At 52.7% G+C, this 16,432-nt stretch overlaps 2 protein-coding genes across 4 annotated transcripts; one reads left to right on the top strand and one right to left on the bottom strand.

The window, feature by feature from the left end:
- Positions 1-7,750: 7,750 nt before the first annotated feature.
- On the top strand, positions 7,751-10,916 carry LOC114893769 (cardiotrophin-2; the record flags this gene model as incomplete). Its single annotated transcript, XM_029219516.1, has 2 exons — positions 7,751-7,900; positions 10,444-10,916. Coding segments are annotated over 2 exons (609 nt in total), but the record flags the coding sequence as incomplete, so codon positions are not given.
- Positions 10,917-12,316: 1,400 nt separating this feature from the next.
- On the bottom strand, positions 12,317-15,848 carry CTF1 (cardiotrophin 1). 3 transcript variants are annotated; one of them, XM_029219511.1, is made up of 3 exons: positions 15,781-15,848; positions 14,481-14,599; positions 12,317-12,833 (listed from the first exon to the last, which is right to left on the bottom strand). In XM_029219511.1, the coding sequence occupies exons 1-3, from the start codon at positions 15,803-15,805 to the stop codon at positions 12,375-12,377; spliced, it is 603 nt and encodes a 200-aa protein (XP_029075344.1). In that variant the 5' UTR covers positions 15,806-15,848; the 3' UTR covers positions 12,317-12,374. The 3 variants fall into 3 exon arrangements, with proteins under 3 accessions (XP_029075344.1, XP_029075342.1, XP_029075343.1); XM_029219509.1 differs by lacking the exon at positions 15,781-15,848 and having other exon boundaries at positions 12,350-12,833; positions 14,481-15,766; XM_029219510.1 differs by lacking the exon at positions 15,781-15,848 and having other exon boundaries at positions 12,350-12,827; positions 14,481-15,766.
- Between the last annotated feature and the right edge of the window lie 584 nt (positions 15,849-16,432).

The raw sequence follows: 16,432 nt of genomic DNA, 5'->3' as shown, positions 1-16,432 counted from the left end.
AATTAGGATCTCTAGACCCACAGGGCCTAAAGTTAGGGGGCTGCAAGCACAAATTCCCCAAGGAGGTCACTGGGAGCAATACTAAGCGGGGCCACGCTTGCTTCTACTCCTTAATTCCCAGGCTCATGTACCTATGTTCTGGGTCACAGCACCATAAAATAGCCATTGTTTTAAGGTGTACACCTTATTCCGAAGGATGGTTCTGTATCCTCTCCACACTGGCACCTCAGCTGGGCCTTCCAGAAGTGGTTCCATCATCCTAAGGGGCCATCAGCTTCTGGGTAGTGCACCAAATGGCAGTGTGTCCACCACTGTGCTTCCATTGTTGTCATGTGGGTGCCTCCGTCCCAGGGAGAAGGATGCAGCTGTGAGTCATTTGCAGCCAACACTCACACCAGCTTGAGATGGGTACGCTGCCAGTAAAGGGGATTTGGGTGGAACACCAGCTGCGTTCACTACATGATCTAATTTAAACTTTTCCATGTAGTTTTCCAATGGTTCCAATATCTTTAATTATTTTTATTATTATTATTATTATTATTGGCTGTGCCACATAACTTGCCGGATCTTAGTTCCCCGACCAGGGATGGAACCTGGGCACAGCAGTGAAAGCACCGAGTCCTAACCACTGGACCACCAGGGAATTCCCTCTTTTATCTTAATAGTTTATCCTTATCCTCCCTCATATGAAGTGTCCCTTTTATCACATCCTTAATTCCTATGTATACATGGGTCTACTCCTGGTCTTTCTATTCTTTTCCACCGACCTACTTGCCCAGTTCTGCATCTCTGGCATGCAGTGGTTAGTATAGTTTTAGGGTCGTTTTTGCTATTTGGTAGGGTCTACTCATCTGATTAGAGTCTGTTCATATGTCACTTCTTTGGGAAGCTTGGGTTACACAGTGGGAATTCAGTATGTAACTGTGAATGGAGGGCAGCCGTGCTGGCTCTTTTTCACTTTCATTACATGCTGTGCCGAAGGGCTTGAGGGATCTCAGTTCCCTGACCAGGGACAGGGATTGAACCAGGCCACAGTAATGAAAGCCCAGAATCCCAACCGCTAGGCCACCAGGGGACTCCCACTTTCTCCCAATTTTAAAGCCAACACCTCAATCTCCCATCTGTGCTCTTCCTCTTCCTCTGGGCCTCCTCATCAAGCCCAGGGATGCTCAGGAAGCAGAGGCAAAGCTTGGGTGGATCCCAGAAGGTGCCAAGGACCAAGATGAGACTAGGTTAAGACATAGACACAAAGCACTGCTGGCTCTGTGCCTCCCATTTGGTCACCATGGTGTCCAACCATGTGTCCTCTGAATGCAGACAGATGGTGGTACAGATACTGGACTATGGGATAACAGGAACCAGCCCAGACATTGGGGCCGGTCTCCTCAGGTCTTAGTTGTGGTACACGGGCTCTAGAGCGTGAGTGCTCAGTAGTTGCAGCGCACGGGCTTAGTTGCCCCGGCATGTGGGATCTTAGTTCCCTGGCCAGGGATCGAACCTGAGTCCCCTGCATTGGAAGGCGGATTCTTAACCACTGGACCACCAGGGAAGTCCCCGTTCTGTGTGATCTTGACAAGAACCTCATCTGTAAAAGTGGGAATAATAACCATAAAACTTACTTCCCAGGGTCATTACAAGGATTAAATGAGATAATGTCTATGTATAAAGTGACTAATAAAGGCTAAAAAATATGATTCTTGTCTTTTCCCTGAATTTCATCTGCAAAATGGGGATGACAGTACCTCGTCAGTTTCCTGAAGGGAACCCAGGGGGACAAAGGCTGTAGAAAGGGTTCATAGACTGGGCTTTGGAGCCTGTGTTCAAACTCTAGCCATGCCTCCTACTAGCTGTGTGACCCTGAACTAATCACTTAACCTTGTTGTGCCTTAATTTCCTCATCTGTGAAATGGGGAAACAGTACTATCCATTCCATGGGGTTTTGTAAAGGAAGGAATTATTATACAGAAAGAGCTTACAACATCACCAGGCCCTTAGTCAGTGCTCAAGAAATGTTAGTGATGACGACGAAGACAACTGAGCTGCAAGGTTGTACCTTCCAGGAGGGCAGGATGCCCCTCGGTCCTGTTCACTCCCATCCCAGTCTCTGGAACAGTACCGCAAAGGCTCATGGAATCAATGAATGGAGTAGGCTGTGCTGCTCGTCCTGATGGTCCCTGCATTGGGACCATGTGCCCTCACTGCCCAGTTGGCCCGCCACCCCATCAAGACAAGGCACTGACATGGCATTCCCAGAGATCAGGTGCAGATCAGACTCCTTGGCCTGGCTTTGCAGAGCCCCCAGCTGGAACCAGTATGCTCCTGCCTTCCTTCACCCATCACTCACGGAGGTGTCTTCCTTGTGGGTGGCCTGGTGCTGAGGCTGTGGAGATGACCCCGCCTCCTGTCGTGTACATAGAGAAATGAGGAGACTGAGAATGACAATGCAGGGTGGTCAGTAAGTGGACAGGGGGTGGAGCTTGGGGGCAGTGGGAGCTCTGAAGGGGCAGAGGAGACAGCAAAAGCTTGCCAGAGGAGGTGAAACCCAAGTTGAAGGTTAAAATATGAGAAGGATTGTGTCAGGTGAAGGAGGAGTACTTTCTACACAGGGGGAATGACAGGAGGGGCTGGTGCTGAGCAGGCGTGAGAAGCAGGATACGCGGCTGGCATAGAAAGTGGGAAAAAGCAAGAAGTGAGGTGCAAGGCTGCACAGGGACTGGGGGATTAATGGCCTTGAAGGCCAGGCTACAGAGCTGGGACTATATCCTGAGAGCACTGGAGAGTCAAGGAAAGGTATGGGGGTGGCAAGGCGGGACAAGGCAACCCTTGCTCTTCCCCATTGTTTCATGTCTCAACAACAACCAATCTCTTTGCTCTGTCTACTAGCCATGCTTGTTTCTGAAACCTGCCAAGCATGTTCCCAACCTCAGGGCCTTTGCACTTGCTTCTCTCTTTGCCTGGAGATGTAGGGGGTGAAGATTTGCAGTTAGGGGTGGGAATGGGGTTGGGCCTAATATTGGGGTCTGGGTGAGGATCTGGCTTGGAGTTCATGTTCGTGTGTTCTGAATGGGCCTCACTATGGGACCTGCTGGATGACATTGGGGTCATGCTTGAGTGTCCTGGCAGATGGAAGGGACAGATCTCTTGGGAGCATTAGTGTGGCTGGTGGGGACTGGGCTCTAAGCATGGGATGGTGGGACATTGAGGCTTTTGTCATTGGTTGGAGGCATTATGTACCATTGGGGCAACCCTTGAGGGGACTGGGAGGGGCCTCATAGCAGGGGTCAAGGCACTTGAGTCAGTGAGAGCCTGGGAGGTGGGAATGATTTTTCCAGTTTCCAGATGAGGAAACAAACTGAAGCTCAGTGAGTTTAAGTAACTTGCCCAAGCTAGTGATGGACAAAGGGAGGATTTGCACCCAAGTCTGCTGACTCTTAATTTGCTAGGATTTCCCAGGCATCAGCTTCTGGTGAGACCAAAACGGAGATGGAGACACGTGGGCTGGGAGGTGGGGCAGGACAGGGTGGCAGAGCTAATGACATCTGCCAAGACAAATGCCTTGGACAAATGGAGCTGGGCCTGGGATGGGGGCCAATTCCTCCAGCTGTGAAGGGCACCTGGGTGCCCTGGATGTCCAGAGAGAGAGAAAGTGAAGTCCCCAAGAGGAATAGGAGGTGGGGGGTGGTTGGATGAGGGTGAGCCTGCCCTCTGGGGTGAAATTCGGCCCCACGTACACTGCCCACCTGTGCATAGCACCAGATCGGGTGTCTGCCTCCCTCTTCCCCTCCTCCCTCCTCCACTACCTGGCCTGGCCCATGCCTCACTGCACCCACTCAATGGGCCTAGTCTAATCCCTTGACATCACCGCCTGCCCAGCACAGGCCCTGCCTGGCGGCCTTGGCAGCCCCCAGGCTCAGAGACACAATTTAGGATCCCCCACCTCAGAACCCATCTTTCCCTCAACCTCTTCCCTCCTTCAGCTCACAGTTCCGATTGGGGATACCCCAGATCCAATCCCAAGCTGGGGGGCAGGTGTCTAGAATCTGTCCTGGTCTTGCTGTGTGACTCCAGGTAAGTAGCTGCCCCTCTCTGGGCCTCAGGCTCCTTATCTAAGTCTCCTCTACCCCCAGCTAATCACGTCAACCTGTTTTGGCTTCCTCTCAGCACCTTGTAGCTTTAGGAAATTTTGTTTGTTTATGAGTTCACATGTTCGTTGTCAGGGGACCACTGGACTGTGTGCCCCTTATTATTCACCCAGGTGCCAGCACATAGCAGGGGCTCCATCGATAACTGCTGACTGAATGTATACGTGGGTGAATGAATGAACAGATGTAGCTCCTGCCTTAGCAGGAAGCATATGGACCTTCTCCCTCCACACCAGCCCCAATGGGGGAGAAAGGTAGAGCAGTATTTCAGCCCTGAAACTGGGTGGAAGCAGGGTGGGCGTCTGACCCACCATCTTCTGACTCGGCGGGTAGACAGAGGCTGAGAAGTGAATCTCCTTTATGGAGAGACTGGGAAAGCTCTGGAGAAGGACCAGAACCCCGGACCTGTCTCTCTGCCCTCCCTCTCTGCCACAAGGCTTCCCCGGGCGGGGGTGGGGTGGGGGAGGGGAGGGCCTCAGGTATATGTCTGTGTGTCCCTGTGTGCTTTACCTGGGAAGAGGGCAGCCACTGACCCAAGATCTCCCAGGATAGCAGAGGCTGAGACACGGCTAAATCTCAGGACTCCTGACCTCCAGCTGCACACGTGTGTGTGTGTGCATACGCGTGGCCATGGTGTGTGTACACGCCATATGTATATGTGTCTGCTCCAAGCATGTGCCTCTGGTGGGGTGTCTGGGTACGGTTGTGTGTTCATAGGCGTCTGTGTGGACGCGTGCGCAGTCCTGTGTCTGGCTCTCCCTGGCAGGGTATGTGGTCTAACACGGGTGTAGGCATGTCCACTAGAGTGTCAGCTCCAGAGGGAAGGGATTTGTGTCTGGCTTGCTCCCTGCTCTATCCCAGCATCTGGAACAGGGACAAGCACACAGTTGCGGTCAATACATCCTTGACTGAAAAAACGTATGAAAGTGTGTGCACATGTCTAGTGTGTGCCCACTTGCCAACCCGTGTGTAGACGTGCACATGCTCCTGTGTCTAAAGGTGCACCTGGGTGTGGGTGATGTTGCTGACATGTCAACCTCCTGTCCCTTTTCCAAACTCCTCAGCAGCCAGGGCCCAATGCCTGGGTCCCCGTGGGGCGGAGCAGGGGCCTCCTCCTCACAGGAAACTGGATCCCTGGACGTGCAAGGCAGCAGGGAGCAGGGCAGCCCCTTTGTCCCCCGATAATCCCCTCCCCGCCTGGCCCCCTTTCTCCCAGCAACCAGAGTTTAAGGTCGAGTTTGGGGGCTGTAGGGGACGAGGGTGTCACCTCAGTGTCCCCTTCCCTACATATTCCCTGTGCCCGGGGCTTCTGACTCCTTCCCTCCCTCGTGGGCGGCCCTAGGGCTCAGCCCCAGGTATAAAGCCACCTGAAGGGCGGGAGGAAATATGCCCCAGAACCAGCCGGAGACTGCAGAGACGAAGGAGCCAAGGAGAGAGCATGAGCTATCATGTGCCGTGTGAGTGAGGAGGGCGCCAAGGTCCCGAGGCCAGGACGGGAGCGGTACCGCCCGGCCCTCTGGCCCGTCTGACTCAGGTGCCTGGCTAGTTTACATCTGTTGCGAACCTCCAAATCCTTAAACACAGAGGACTTCATTCGTCATTCATTCATTCAAGAAATATTTACCAAGTGCTTGTTAGGCGCTAGGTAGTATTCTAAGCATTTGGGGACACAACAGTAAAGAAACAGGCAAAAAGTTTGTTGAATGAATGAATGAATGAATGGGCCTTCACCTTCAGGCCTTCCCTTAAGTTCTGGATTTCTGGGAATTCAGGAATGTAGACAGGGAAGCCAAGGAGGCCACCCTGGTTTGTCTCTCGTCTCCATCATAGCTGGTGACCTTAGGGAATTGACCTCCTCTCTGATCCTCACACTGTTGGTGGGGACAACTGGGCCCGACCCTTGAGAAGCCAATTTGGCAGGATTTACTCAAATTTAAAATAAATACACCCTCCAATCCAGATATTTCCACTTTCAGCAGTTCCCCAAGAGGCTAGGATAAGGATGTTCACGGCAGCATCCATTCATTCAAAAAATATTTATGGGGGCTTCCTTGGTGGCACAGTGGTTAAGAATCTGCCTGCGAATGCAGGGGACACGGGTTCGAGCCCTGGTCTGGGAAGATCCCACATGCCGCGGAGCAACTGAGCCCGTGCGCCACAACTACTGAGCCTGCGCTCTACAGCCCGTGAGCCACAACTACGGAGTCCGCGTGCCACAACTACTGAAGCCCACACGCCTAGAGTCGGTGCTCCCCAACAAGAGAAGCCACCGCAATGAGAAACCTGCACACTGCAAAGAAGAGTAGCCCCCCACTCGCCGCAACTAGAGAAAAAGCCCACGCGTAGCAATGAAGATCCAACACAGCCAAAGATAAATAAATAAAATGAATAAATTTATTTAAAAAATATATATATATTTATCAAGCTCTGCACTAGGTGCTGGGGAACCAGCAGTGAATGAAGCAGGTGAGGTTTCTTCTTTCCTAGAGCCAACATTCCAGGGGGAGAGACAGCAACAAGCAAGTAGACAAATAAATCAATGAGGGGTCTGTAAACAGCAGAAGTCTCTGAAGACTACACATCAGGGAGACAGAGGGGCTTTTGACTTGAGGCCTGAAGGACGAGAAGGAGCAGCCTTGGGTAGGGTTGTGGGGTGCTCACGGCAGGACCCAGCAAGGCAAAGCGTTCACGGGGCGCTGCAGAAAAGAGGGGCCAGGCCTGTAGCCCACACGGAGGACTCTGGCTTTCACTGTGTTAGGTGGGAGCCACGGGAAGGTTTGGGCAGAGGAGGGATCTAGCTGGAGTTGGAGAGTTGCGGGGTGGCGGAGGGAGGCAAGGGTGGAGACAGAGGCACTAGCAGAGAGAGAGGTAGCTCGCTTCTAGATACTTCTTTTCATCTTTTAAAATTTTTTATTGAAAATAACGAATACGTACAGGGAAATGTGCACAAGTCCTAAGTATACAGCTCAATGAATTTTCACAAAGTCAAGGTATCCTTGTCATAAGTGCTCAGATCAAGAAACACAGACAGACTGAGGGAGTTCCCTGGTGGCCTAGTGGTTAGGATTTCAGGCTTTCACTCCGTAGCCCAGGTTCGATCCCTGGTTGGGAAACTGAGATCCCGCAGGCTGCACAGTCTGGCCAGAAAAAAAAACAACAACAGAACTCTTGGCCACCTTTTAAGGACAGAGCCAACAGGATTTACTGTGGGTTGAACATAAGAGAAGGAGAGAATGAGGCATCTAAAAGGACCCCATGGTTTTGACCTGAGCACCTGGGAGAATGGACGTGCTCTTCCCTGAGTGGGGAAGGCTGGGAGAGGAAGGGGAAGAGGGCATCTTGAGCTGAGCATTGGATTTTTTTTTTTTTGAGCATTGGATATTTTGACTTTGAGAAGCTTATTAATATCCAAGGGAAAATGTCAAGCGGGAAGTTGAACACATGAGTCTGGAGTTCAGGGGGATATTCTGGGCTGGAAATAATGGGCTTAAAGGATGGTTCTGCCCTGACTTGGATACACAAGATCATTGTAGGCCACAAGGGCTGTACCCACGTGAGGAGCTGTTATGATGAATGAATGAATTGGCAGGCGAGGTGCTGACCTCTGATTTCTCCTGCCAGCCGCCCTCTGCCTGCTGACCCTGCTGCTGCCACCCCTCAGTCTGGGAGCCCCTATCTCCCCAGCTGAGCCCATCAGTCAAGCCTACAGCCTGGCACTCTACATGCAGAAGAATACTTCAACACTGCTGCAGACTTATGTGAGTGATACAGCACGAGCAGGGAATGAGGGGAGAAGGGCGCCACCCTCCCGGCCCAGCTCTGGGTAGGGGAAGCAGAGCAAGGCCAGAGGAAGGCTCCTCCACGGGTCCAAGGGTATAGGGACTCTGCCTTCTAGAGACATACTCCCAGGAACGTTGTCACTGATGGCTGGCTGACCTTGGGCAAGCCATTCCTTCTCTCCCAGTCTTAGCTTCCTCATCCGCCAAATGGGCTGGTGATCCTGCCTTGGCTGACCTCTCAGGACTGTTAGAAGATTCAAAGGAAGCACATAGAGGGAAAGGCTTTAGGGGAATCATGATTCTTTCCACAACTACCTCATGCCCCGTGCTTTCTTTTTTTCCTTTTTTTTGATATATTTATTTATTTATTTTTGGCTGCGTTGGGTCTTCGTTGCTGTGCACGGGCTTTCTCTAGTTGTGGCAATTGGGGGCTGCTCTCTGTTGCGGTGCGCGGGCTTCTCATTGCGGTGGCTTCTCTTGTTGCAGAGCACAGGCTCTAGAGCTCAGGTTCAGTAGCTGTGGCTCACGGGCTTAGTTGCTCCACAGCATGTGAGATCTTCCTGGACCAGGGCTCGAGCCCGTGTCCCCTGCATTGGCAGGTGGGTTCTTAACCACTACATCACCAGGAAAGCCTGCCCCGTGCTTGCTTGAGCCTAAGCCATGCTGGGAAGTCTAGCCTTATTATCTTTTTTAAAAATTTATTTATTTATTTATTTATTTATTTTTGGCTGCGTTGGGTCTTCGTTGCTGCACGCGGGCTTTCTCTAGTTGCAGCGAGCAGGGGCTACTCTTCGTTGCAGTGCATAGGCTTCTCATTGAGGTGGCTCCTCTTGCTGCGGAGCATGGGCTCTAGACGCATGGGCTTCAGTAGTTGTGGCACGCGGGCTCAGTAGTTGTGGTACATGGGCTTAGTTGCTCCACGGCATGTGGGATCTTCCCGGACCAGGGCTTGAACCCACGTTCCCAGCACTGGCAGGCGGATTCTCAACCACTGCACCACTGGGGAAGTCCTTAGCCTCACTGTCTTATTGACTCCTCAAATAGTTCTGAGAGGTGGATTTACAACCCATTTTACAGATAAGGAATACTGAGTTTTAGAGAGGGGGAAAAATTTGCCTGAGGTCACAAAATCTCAGGTCTAGAAGTTCAAACTGGCAGCCTCCTGATTGGGTCTGACCCACAGATGTTTTGTTTAGGCCATGCAATGCTTGTTCAGATTCTGTGTATGAGTACCTGTCAAAAACAGGCACAGGGATCCTATTGGCCTCCTGCCACCCCCACCCCCCTCTTAGTCCTGCCCTCTTCCCCAAGTGACATGATCTGCCTGGCCCCTGGAGGCCCTGGGGTTTGTAACTCTTCTGCTGTGTTATATTCTAGGTCCATGTGAAGTCACTTAATCTAGTTTCTAGTCTCATATCCACCAAACCCTGGGTAGCTTTGGGCAACCTGAGCCTCAGTTTCCCCACTTGTAAGATGGGGATGTAGGACCAGATGATCTATCAATTAGGGGATTTATCAGTGTGCATTAAAATTCTGTGGACCTAGGTTTGTGGAGGCGAGAACTTTAATGGAGAAGTCACTCAGCTAAATTTAATAATATTAATAATTATTTATTAATGATTATAATAAAATGAACAAACATAAACCACTAAATGCTGTGAATAAAAAGGAAATAGGGCTGTAACTATTATACATTGTCAATAATATATTTATATTGAAAATATTGCAATAAGTAACATAGTCCTAGTGTTCATGATTCTAATATAAATATATAGTTCGTGAACAATATTAATGCCCTTATTGTATGCCAGATGCTGTGCTAAGTGCTTTATACGTTGCGTTGGCCAACTAGTTCGTTCAGTTGTTTTTTGTTTGTTTGTTTGTTTGTTTTTGCGGTACGCGGGCCTCTCACTGTTGTGGTCTCTCCCGTTGCGGAGCACAGGCTCCGGACGCGCAGGCTCAGCGGCCATGGCTCACGGGCCCAGCCGCTCCGCGGCACGTGGGATCCTCCCGGACCGGGGCACGAACCCGTGTCCCCTGCATCGGCAGGCCGACTCTCAACCACTGCGCCACCAGGGAAGCCCCATAGTTTGTTCAGTTTTGAGTAAAAATAAAAGACACATCTTTTGGGCCACAACAGTGAGAGGCCCGTGTACTGCAAAAAAAAGAAAAAAGAAAAGACACATCTTTCATTTTCACCAAGAACTTTATTGAACAATGTATTCATTAACCGAACTAACTTTCTGGCCAGCCCAATATATTACTTATCTTCACCATAATAGTGCCACATGGGAATTACTGAAGCTGTGATTCAAAGTTGCACAACCTGTATGTGAAGGAGGACAAACTGGAACCTAACAGAGCCCGGGCTCTGTGCTAGAACATTTCACCAACTCCCTGAGAGGCCGGGAATGTCAACTCCCGCTGGGAAGATGCCAGTCTCATGGAAGGCAGATGTGAAGTCAGGGGAGACCCAGGGCAGCCTTTTGGCCTCCTCACTCCCGTCTCTGTCCCTCATGCAGCTCCAGTGCCAAGGCAGCCCCTTTAGTGATCCTGGCTTCTCAGCGCCAGAGCTCCAGCTCAGCAGCCTGCCTCCTGCCGCCGTCTCCTTCAAGACCTGGCATGCGCTGAATGATAGGGAGCGTCTGAGCTGTGCCCAGGGGGCCTTCCTGGCCTTGACCCAGCACCTCCAGCTCGTGGGGGATGACCAGAGTGACCTGAACCCTGGCAGTCCCATCCTTCTGGCTCAGCTAGGGGCTGCAACACTCAGGGCCCAAGGCCTGCTGGGCAACATGGCTGCCATCATGACTGCCCTGGGCCTGCCTATCCCCCCAGAAGAGGACACTCTCGGGCTTGTCCCCTTCGGGGCCTCGGCCTTCGAGAGGAAATGTCGAGGTTATGTAGTAACCTGGGAATATGGCCATTGGACTGACCGAGCTGTGAGGGACTTGGCTCTGCTCAAGGCCAAATACCCTGGGTAGAGGAGGTGGAACTTCCCGTCAGAGGCTGCAATACTTCCCCTTTCACAACGGACTCTTTTCTGCCTTGCTTCTTGGCTAGAAAGGAGACACATCTTGTCTAGGAGACAGGGCTTGTGTACCATGTATTTGGGAAAATTTCCTGGTAACCAGGCCTCAAGTCGCCACTGCCTGGGCCTTCCTGCCTAGGTCCTATGGCCTCCCTTCCAGATCTGGGTGGGACTCTATGGATATCATTTTATGGATTACCAGTCCAGTGGTGCCGGTTGCTCGCCTCCTGGGTGGAAAAAAGTATCTCTTTGAAGTGGCTTCACTTCCCACTCTACGGGGCAGTACAGTTGGTCTCCTTCCTGGGCTCTCCCTGAGACCTTCTCCCTCCTGTAATTTCGGGGAGGTCCAGGGGCTGCCTTCTTGTCTCTGTCTACCTCACTTCCTGTATGAAGATATGGACTTTCTGAGCAACTAGGCCTCCCTTCTTGCTGGAGCTCATTTCCTCCCCTAGTCTACCTCTCCGACTATGGCCACTGTTCCAACTTCCCATCTTAAGGGGCTTCACTTCTTATTCAATGGACGTCCGATTCTTGAAAAACTAAGGATTTGTGTCACATCTGTTTCCTGCTCAGGACACATCCACTTCCTGTTCTGGGCTGAGAGATGGCATCCCTGGCCTGGGGCTCTCATGAATCTCCTATTTATACTGTGGCTTTTGCGGATGTCTGGGGGAACCAGTTTGTAACCCAAGGACCTCATTCTCCTTAAAGGTGTCTCCCCATTTTCAACAACTATATATACTGGTAACTTTAGTGTTCTTTTTATTTTTAAACATTTTATTTACAAAAAATTAATTTATTCTCGTAAATAAAACTCTTTTTAAGGGGTGATTTTTTTTTCTCTCCAGTAGACCTAACTTGGGGGGAAGGGAAGGTACAGGGATAGGGCAGAGGGAGGGGAAGAAGGGAAAGGACATCAAAGGCAGAGGAGGCAGGGCCGCAAAGGGTGGGATGTGGGAGGGGGAGAGCAGCAGGTGGAGTGACCCTGGGGGAAGGTGGCTGAAATTTGTCTGGAGGAGCCCACCCACTACAGGGTCAGCAGACATGTCCCTGGCCAGGAAAGGACAGAGAGAAGGACAGAGGGAAACAGAGTGCCAGGTGTCCCCTTGAGATGAGGCGCAGATGTACACATGCTCACATGGGGCCAAGAGGAGGCAAGAGATGGGGAGAAGGGGAGACAGAGATCCTCAGCGAGGCAGGCCCAAGCGATGGAGAAGAAGAGGGGGAAAGCAAGGAAGTGATAGACATGGGAAGTCATAGACGGAGACAAGGAGGCCCCAGGGAGAAAAAGAGATCGAGAGTGTACAAAGCAAATAGAGAGATGGAGACGGTCGGAGAACACAGAGACGCTGCTGGAGATGGAGAGGGATGGAGAGGGGGAGACGGCCCAGGAGGGGACCGCGAGCTGCGGCGCGTGCCCCGCTCTTAGGCCGGGCCCCCGGGCGCCAGCTGGCCTAGGTCGGCCTCGGTGCGGCTCACCCACTCGCGGTAGAGGCCGCACACGCGGAGCCCCAGCACCTTGGCCGGGAAGACGCCCGCGGTGACAGTGGCCGCGGCAATGGCGGCGGGCTCCGGTCGGGGCCCGCGGGTCTCGGCGCCCAGCGCGGCCAGCACGGCCTCCACGGCGGCGCCCAGGGCCCGCGCCTGGCGCGCCGCGTCCTCCAGGCGCCGCAGCAGGCGCAGCGCGCGCGGGTTCAGCTCGGCCTGGCGGCGGCGCACGACGTCCAGCAGCGGTGGCAGCGCGGCTAGCGCCGCCTCGTCCAGCCGCAGGCGCTCGGGCACTGGCAGGCCCGCGTGGCCCGGGGCCGGGGCGCTCAGATCGGCCACCGGCAGCCGCGGGGGCGAGAAGCCAGGCAGCCCGAAGGGGTCTCCCTGGTGCTGCACCTGCGGAGACGCGGCAGTCAGGGCGGCTCCTCCGCCCGAGACTCAGCCCTCCACCCCTCTCCTGGGTCCTCAGTGTCCCCATCTCGTAAACGACACACTCCTGCCAACAGAGAGGCTGTGTTTGAGATAATACAAAACAACAAAAACCACCGTGCGCTTTTCACCACGGCTTTGTTTCCTCATCTCCTCAATGGAGATAATAACCATATCAACTTCATAAGGTAGTTATGAGCCTGTTAAAATGCTTAAGGCAGGTCCTGACTCATTGGAAGGGCACAAAAAATGTTAGCTCTTTTATTAATGCTATCTGACAGACCCAGCTTCAAATCCTGTCTCCACCACTTACTAGCTGTGCCATTCAGTGCAAAACCGTTTCCTTCTCTGAGCCTCAGCGGTCTCCTCTGTAAGATGGGGGAACAGTTCCCTGTCCTGCCTTCCTACCACGGACCTCTTGAGAATCACGGAAGATAGTGCAGGGACCGAGTTTGTTTCACTCCCTCCCCCCATTCTTCCCCACTTCTGCACCTGCTTGACACACAGCCAGGGGCTCAATGAATAACTGTCATGTGAATTGAATGAACAAATGAAAAGATAAAGGTGATTTGTAATTTGTAAAGATGCTATAACAATACCATTTATCCTTTCCTAACATTTTGCTTCTGGTTCAGGCACTGTGCTGCTTTAAACACACTATTTCTAATCTTCCCAATAATAGGTGTGATGATAATGATCATGGTCTTGTAAATGAGGATATTGGGACTGACTTATCCTAGGTCATCCATCTAGGAAGGGGCAGAAGCTGGAATTTGAACCAAAGTTGGTAGGACTACAAAGCTAGCTTTATTATCTTACTATTGCTGTCATAATTATTAAATCATTATGTTTAATGTTATTAGTACTGCCCATGGTCACAACAAGTTGGCAGGGCTACAGTCTATCTGATTCAAAACTATACCCTCCCTCCACTACATCAGAGTATTTTGGGGAACTATCTAGTTTCCTTTGTCAGTGTCCTCTGGCCAACCAAAGATTTTGGCAGATCCTTCTCCTCTGTAAAAGTGTCCTCTTGGGATGGCATTTTTACCCCTAGATTGAAACCCCTTCTTAGCTTCTCTGCATAACACAGGTAGAAGAGTTCACAGCTCATCTTATTCAACTGCCTCCTTTTTTATTTTTTTTGGTCCTGCCGGGATCTTAGTTCCCCGACCAGGGATTGAACGCAGGCTCTGGCAGTGAAAGCGCCCAAATCCTAATCACTGGACCTCCAGGGAATTCCCTTAACTGCCTCCTTTTACAACTGGGGAGTCCCAAGCTCATGGAGGTGAAATGACAAGATCACACAGAGCCTAAGAACATAGGTTTCATGACTCCCAGACCAGAGTTCTCTTCACTCTCTCAGGTTGCTTCTGTCTTAAAGTACCAAGGAGGGAGCCTCCATGCTGAGGCTAACGGAGGGGCATTTGGGGCACAGACAGTCCTCCTCCAATTTGCTGTGTGGCCAGGGGCCAGTTACTAACCCCTCTTGGGAGCCCCAATTTCTGCAGCTGTGAAGTGAGATTGAGAAAATGGGTGGTCAAGGACCCCTTGATCTGTATGTACTTCCCCATTCCCCAGGCCCCTGGTACCCACACCCCGAACCCCACTCACATATTCCTGGAGCAGCTGCTCAGCATATTTGGTGAGGAGGCGGGCAAGGCTGTGTGTCTGTTGGATCTTGGACTCCAAGTGGGGAAGGGGTGAGATTGAGGAGTCAGCCTGGGGGTCCTCTGGTGGGAAAAGGGGGGGAGGAATGAGGGCACCCCAACCCCTTGCTTCTTGACCACTTCTTCCAGGCTGGCTCTTCCTGAACCCGGAAGCTCCACTCTGAATTCTCCACCTTTTAAGCCAGGCAGGTTCTGTCCCATTCCAACTGAGGGAAAATAGGGCACCAGACATTTGCCAAACGGTTGTTCTCCTGAAATGTGTTCCCTGTCCCCAAATCATGGTTGAAATCCTATTAAAGCCAAATTCAAATACTGCCTCCTCAGTGCAGCCTCCAGATTCACCCCTCCTTTAAATTAACTTCTTCCTTCTACTTAAGGCCATTTGTTCATACTTCCAAGGCGGTTCTTTTAATATCTCTCTTATCTGTGAGAATCTGCCTCAGCATGGGAGCCCTTTGAGGGCAGGGCTCACGTATCTCTGTACCTCAGTGATTGCTGGTGGAATTCAGCATCATCGAAGCACAGAACTTAAAATTGAAACAAGCCTTTAAGCCCATTTTACAGATTGGGATACTGAAGTGCCATTTCTTCCCTGATGGTCCTTCTATGCAAAACCGTGGGCTGGGCAACGTACAGTTTCAATGAATCAGCAACCGGCCTTAACCAGCACAAGTTAGAGGGTGGTGTCCCGGGAAGAAGAGTACATTTCCCGAGACGCCTAGCGCGCGTGCCCAGGGCATGCTGGGGACTGTAGTCCTAGCCCGGCAACTCCCGACCCGCCCCTCGCTAGAGTTTGCCCCGCGGGTCCCTATCCTTAGCAGCCTCGACTTTCGTCTCCTGTTGTCACTTACCAGCCCCTGTGGCCCAAAGACTTCCGCCCCTAACTTTACCCCTCCTTCTGGCTCCCAGCTCTGCTTCTTTCCCGGTACTCAGATAGGGTCCCGGCGTCCTGCCCCTGCCACGACCCCAATTCTCCCCCAGGGTGTACTCGAACCGGTAATCTACCTCCTGAGCCCAAGTCCCTGAAGTCACAGCCCCAGGCCTCCTCTAAACTCTGGCGCTTGCCCCTTCCCACAGCTGACGCACAACTCACCCGCTCGTTACCTGACACCGGGGCCCTGCTCTCCCCCGCTCAGGCCGCTCCCTTCCCGGACCTAGGGGTGGCGGGGCCCCAGACCCCAGCTTCCAGCCCTTCTGACCCCTGCTCCCCTCGGCGCTCGGGATCCGGCCCTTCAGCCCCTTACCCAGACTTCCCTCCCTCCGGCTCATGCTGGCCCCAGGCTGATCCCGGTTGCCTCCACGCCCCCCTACCGAGGAGGGGAGAAGGGGGAAAAGGGTGGGGGCGTGGCCCGGCCGTAGCCAATCAGGGCTCAGACCCCAACAATCTACACCCCCTTCCACCCCACCTCCGCCGCCCCAGGCAGGATTCCTTGGCCCTGAGCTCAGCTCCCTGCATGCACGGCCTAGTCGGGAAGGGGGCGGCAGGTTGTCTGCAGAGTGGACTCGGGACCTGCAGGCTTGGGTTGCCGGGGCCTGGGAGACAACCCTGAGTCAGATGGGAGGAGAAGGCTCAGGCTCCGACTTGAGGGAAGGCTTGGCGCCCGGGCTGCTTTTCGGAGAAAGCTGGGGAGGGGTGGGAGGTGGAGAGGGAGCAGCTGGCAGGACAGGAATGTGCTGCCCTTCCTCTTGACTGGGGGAGGGGAGAGCGGGGTGCGTGAGAGGCCAAGGTGGGGGCCCTCAGGCTTAGGCCACACCTGCCTGGACATACACCTCCCGGCCTGTCTCAGATGTCTCCTGCCCTTGCTTTCACAGTCACACCTACTAGGGGGCCACCTCACCTCACCTTACCAGACCCAGTAAGAGAATTCTTCTGACACACCCGCATCTACTGAAGGG

The sequence above is a fragment of the Monodon monoceros genome, unplaced genomic scaffold, assembly GCF_005190385.1.
Source record: "Monodon monoceros isolate NGI ecotype Baffin Bay Population unplaced genomic scaffold, NGI_Narwhal_1 Super_Scaffold_13, whole genome shotgun sequence".
Lineage (NCBI taxonomy): Eukaryota > Metazoa > Chordata > Mammalia > Artiodactyla > Monodontidae > Monodon > Monodon monoceros.
The sequence above is the reverse complement of the archived record's forward strand: the minus strand, read 5'-3'. Positions and strand labels throughout refer to the sequence as shown.

Excerpts from the sequence above, each read along its gene's own strand:
- CTF1 (XM_029219509.1), bottom strand. The coding sequence starts at position 14,816 with ATGATTTGGGGACAGGGAACACATTTCAGGAGAACAACCGTTTGGCAA. Across the intron at positions 12,834-14,480 it reads AGCAGCTGCTCCAGGAATAT|GTGCAGCACCAGGGAGACCC; the intron begins GTGAGTGGGGTT and ends GCGTCTCCGCAG.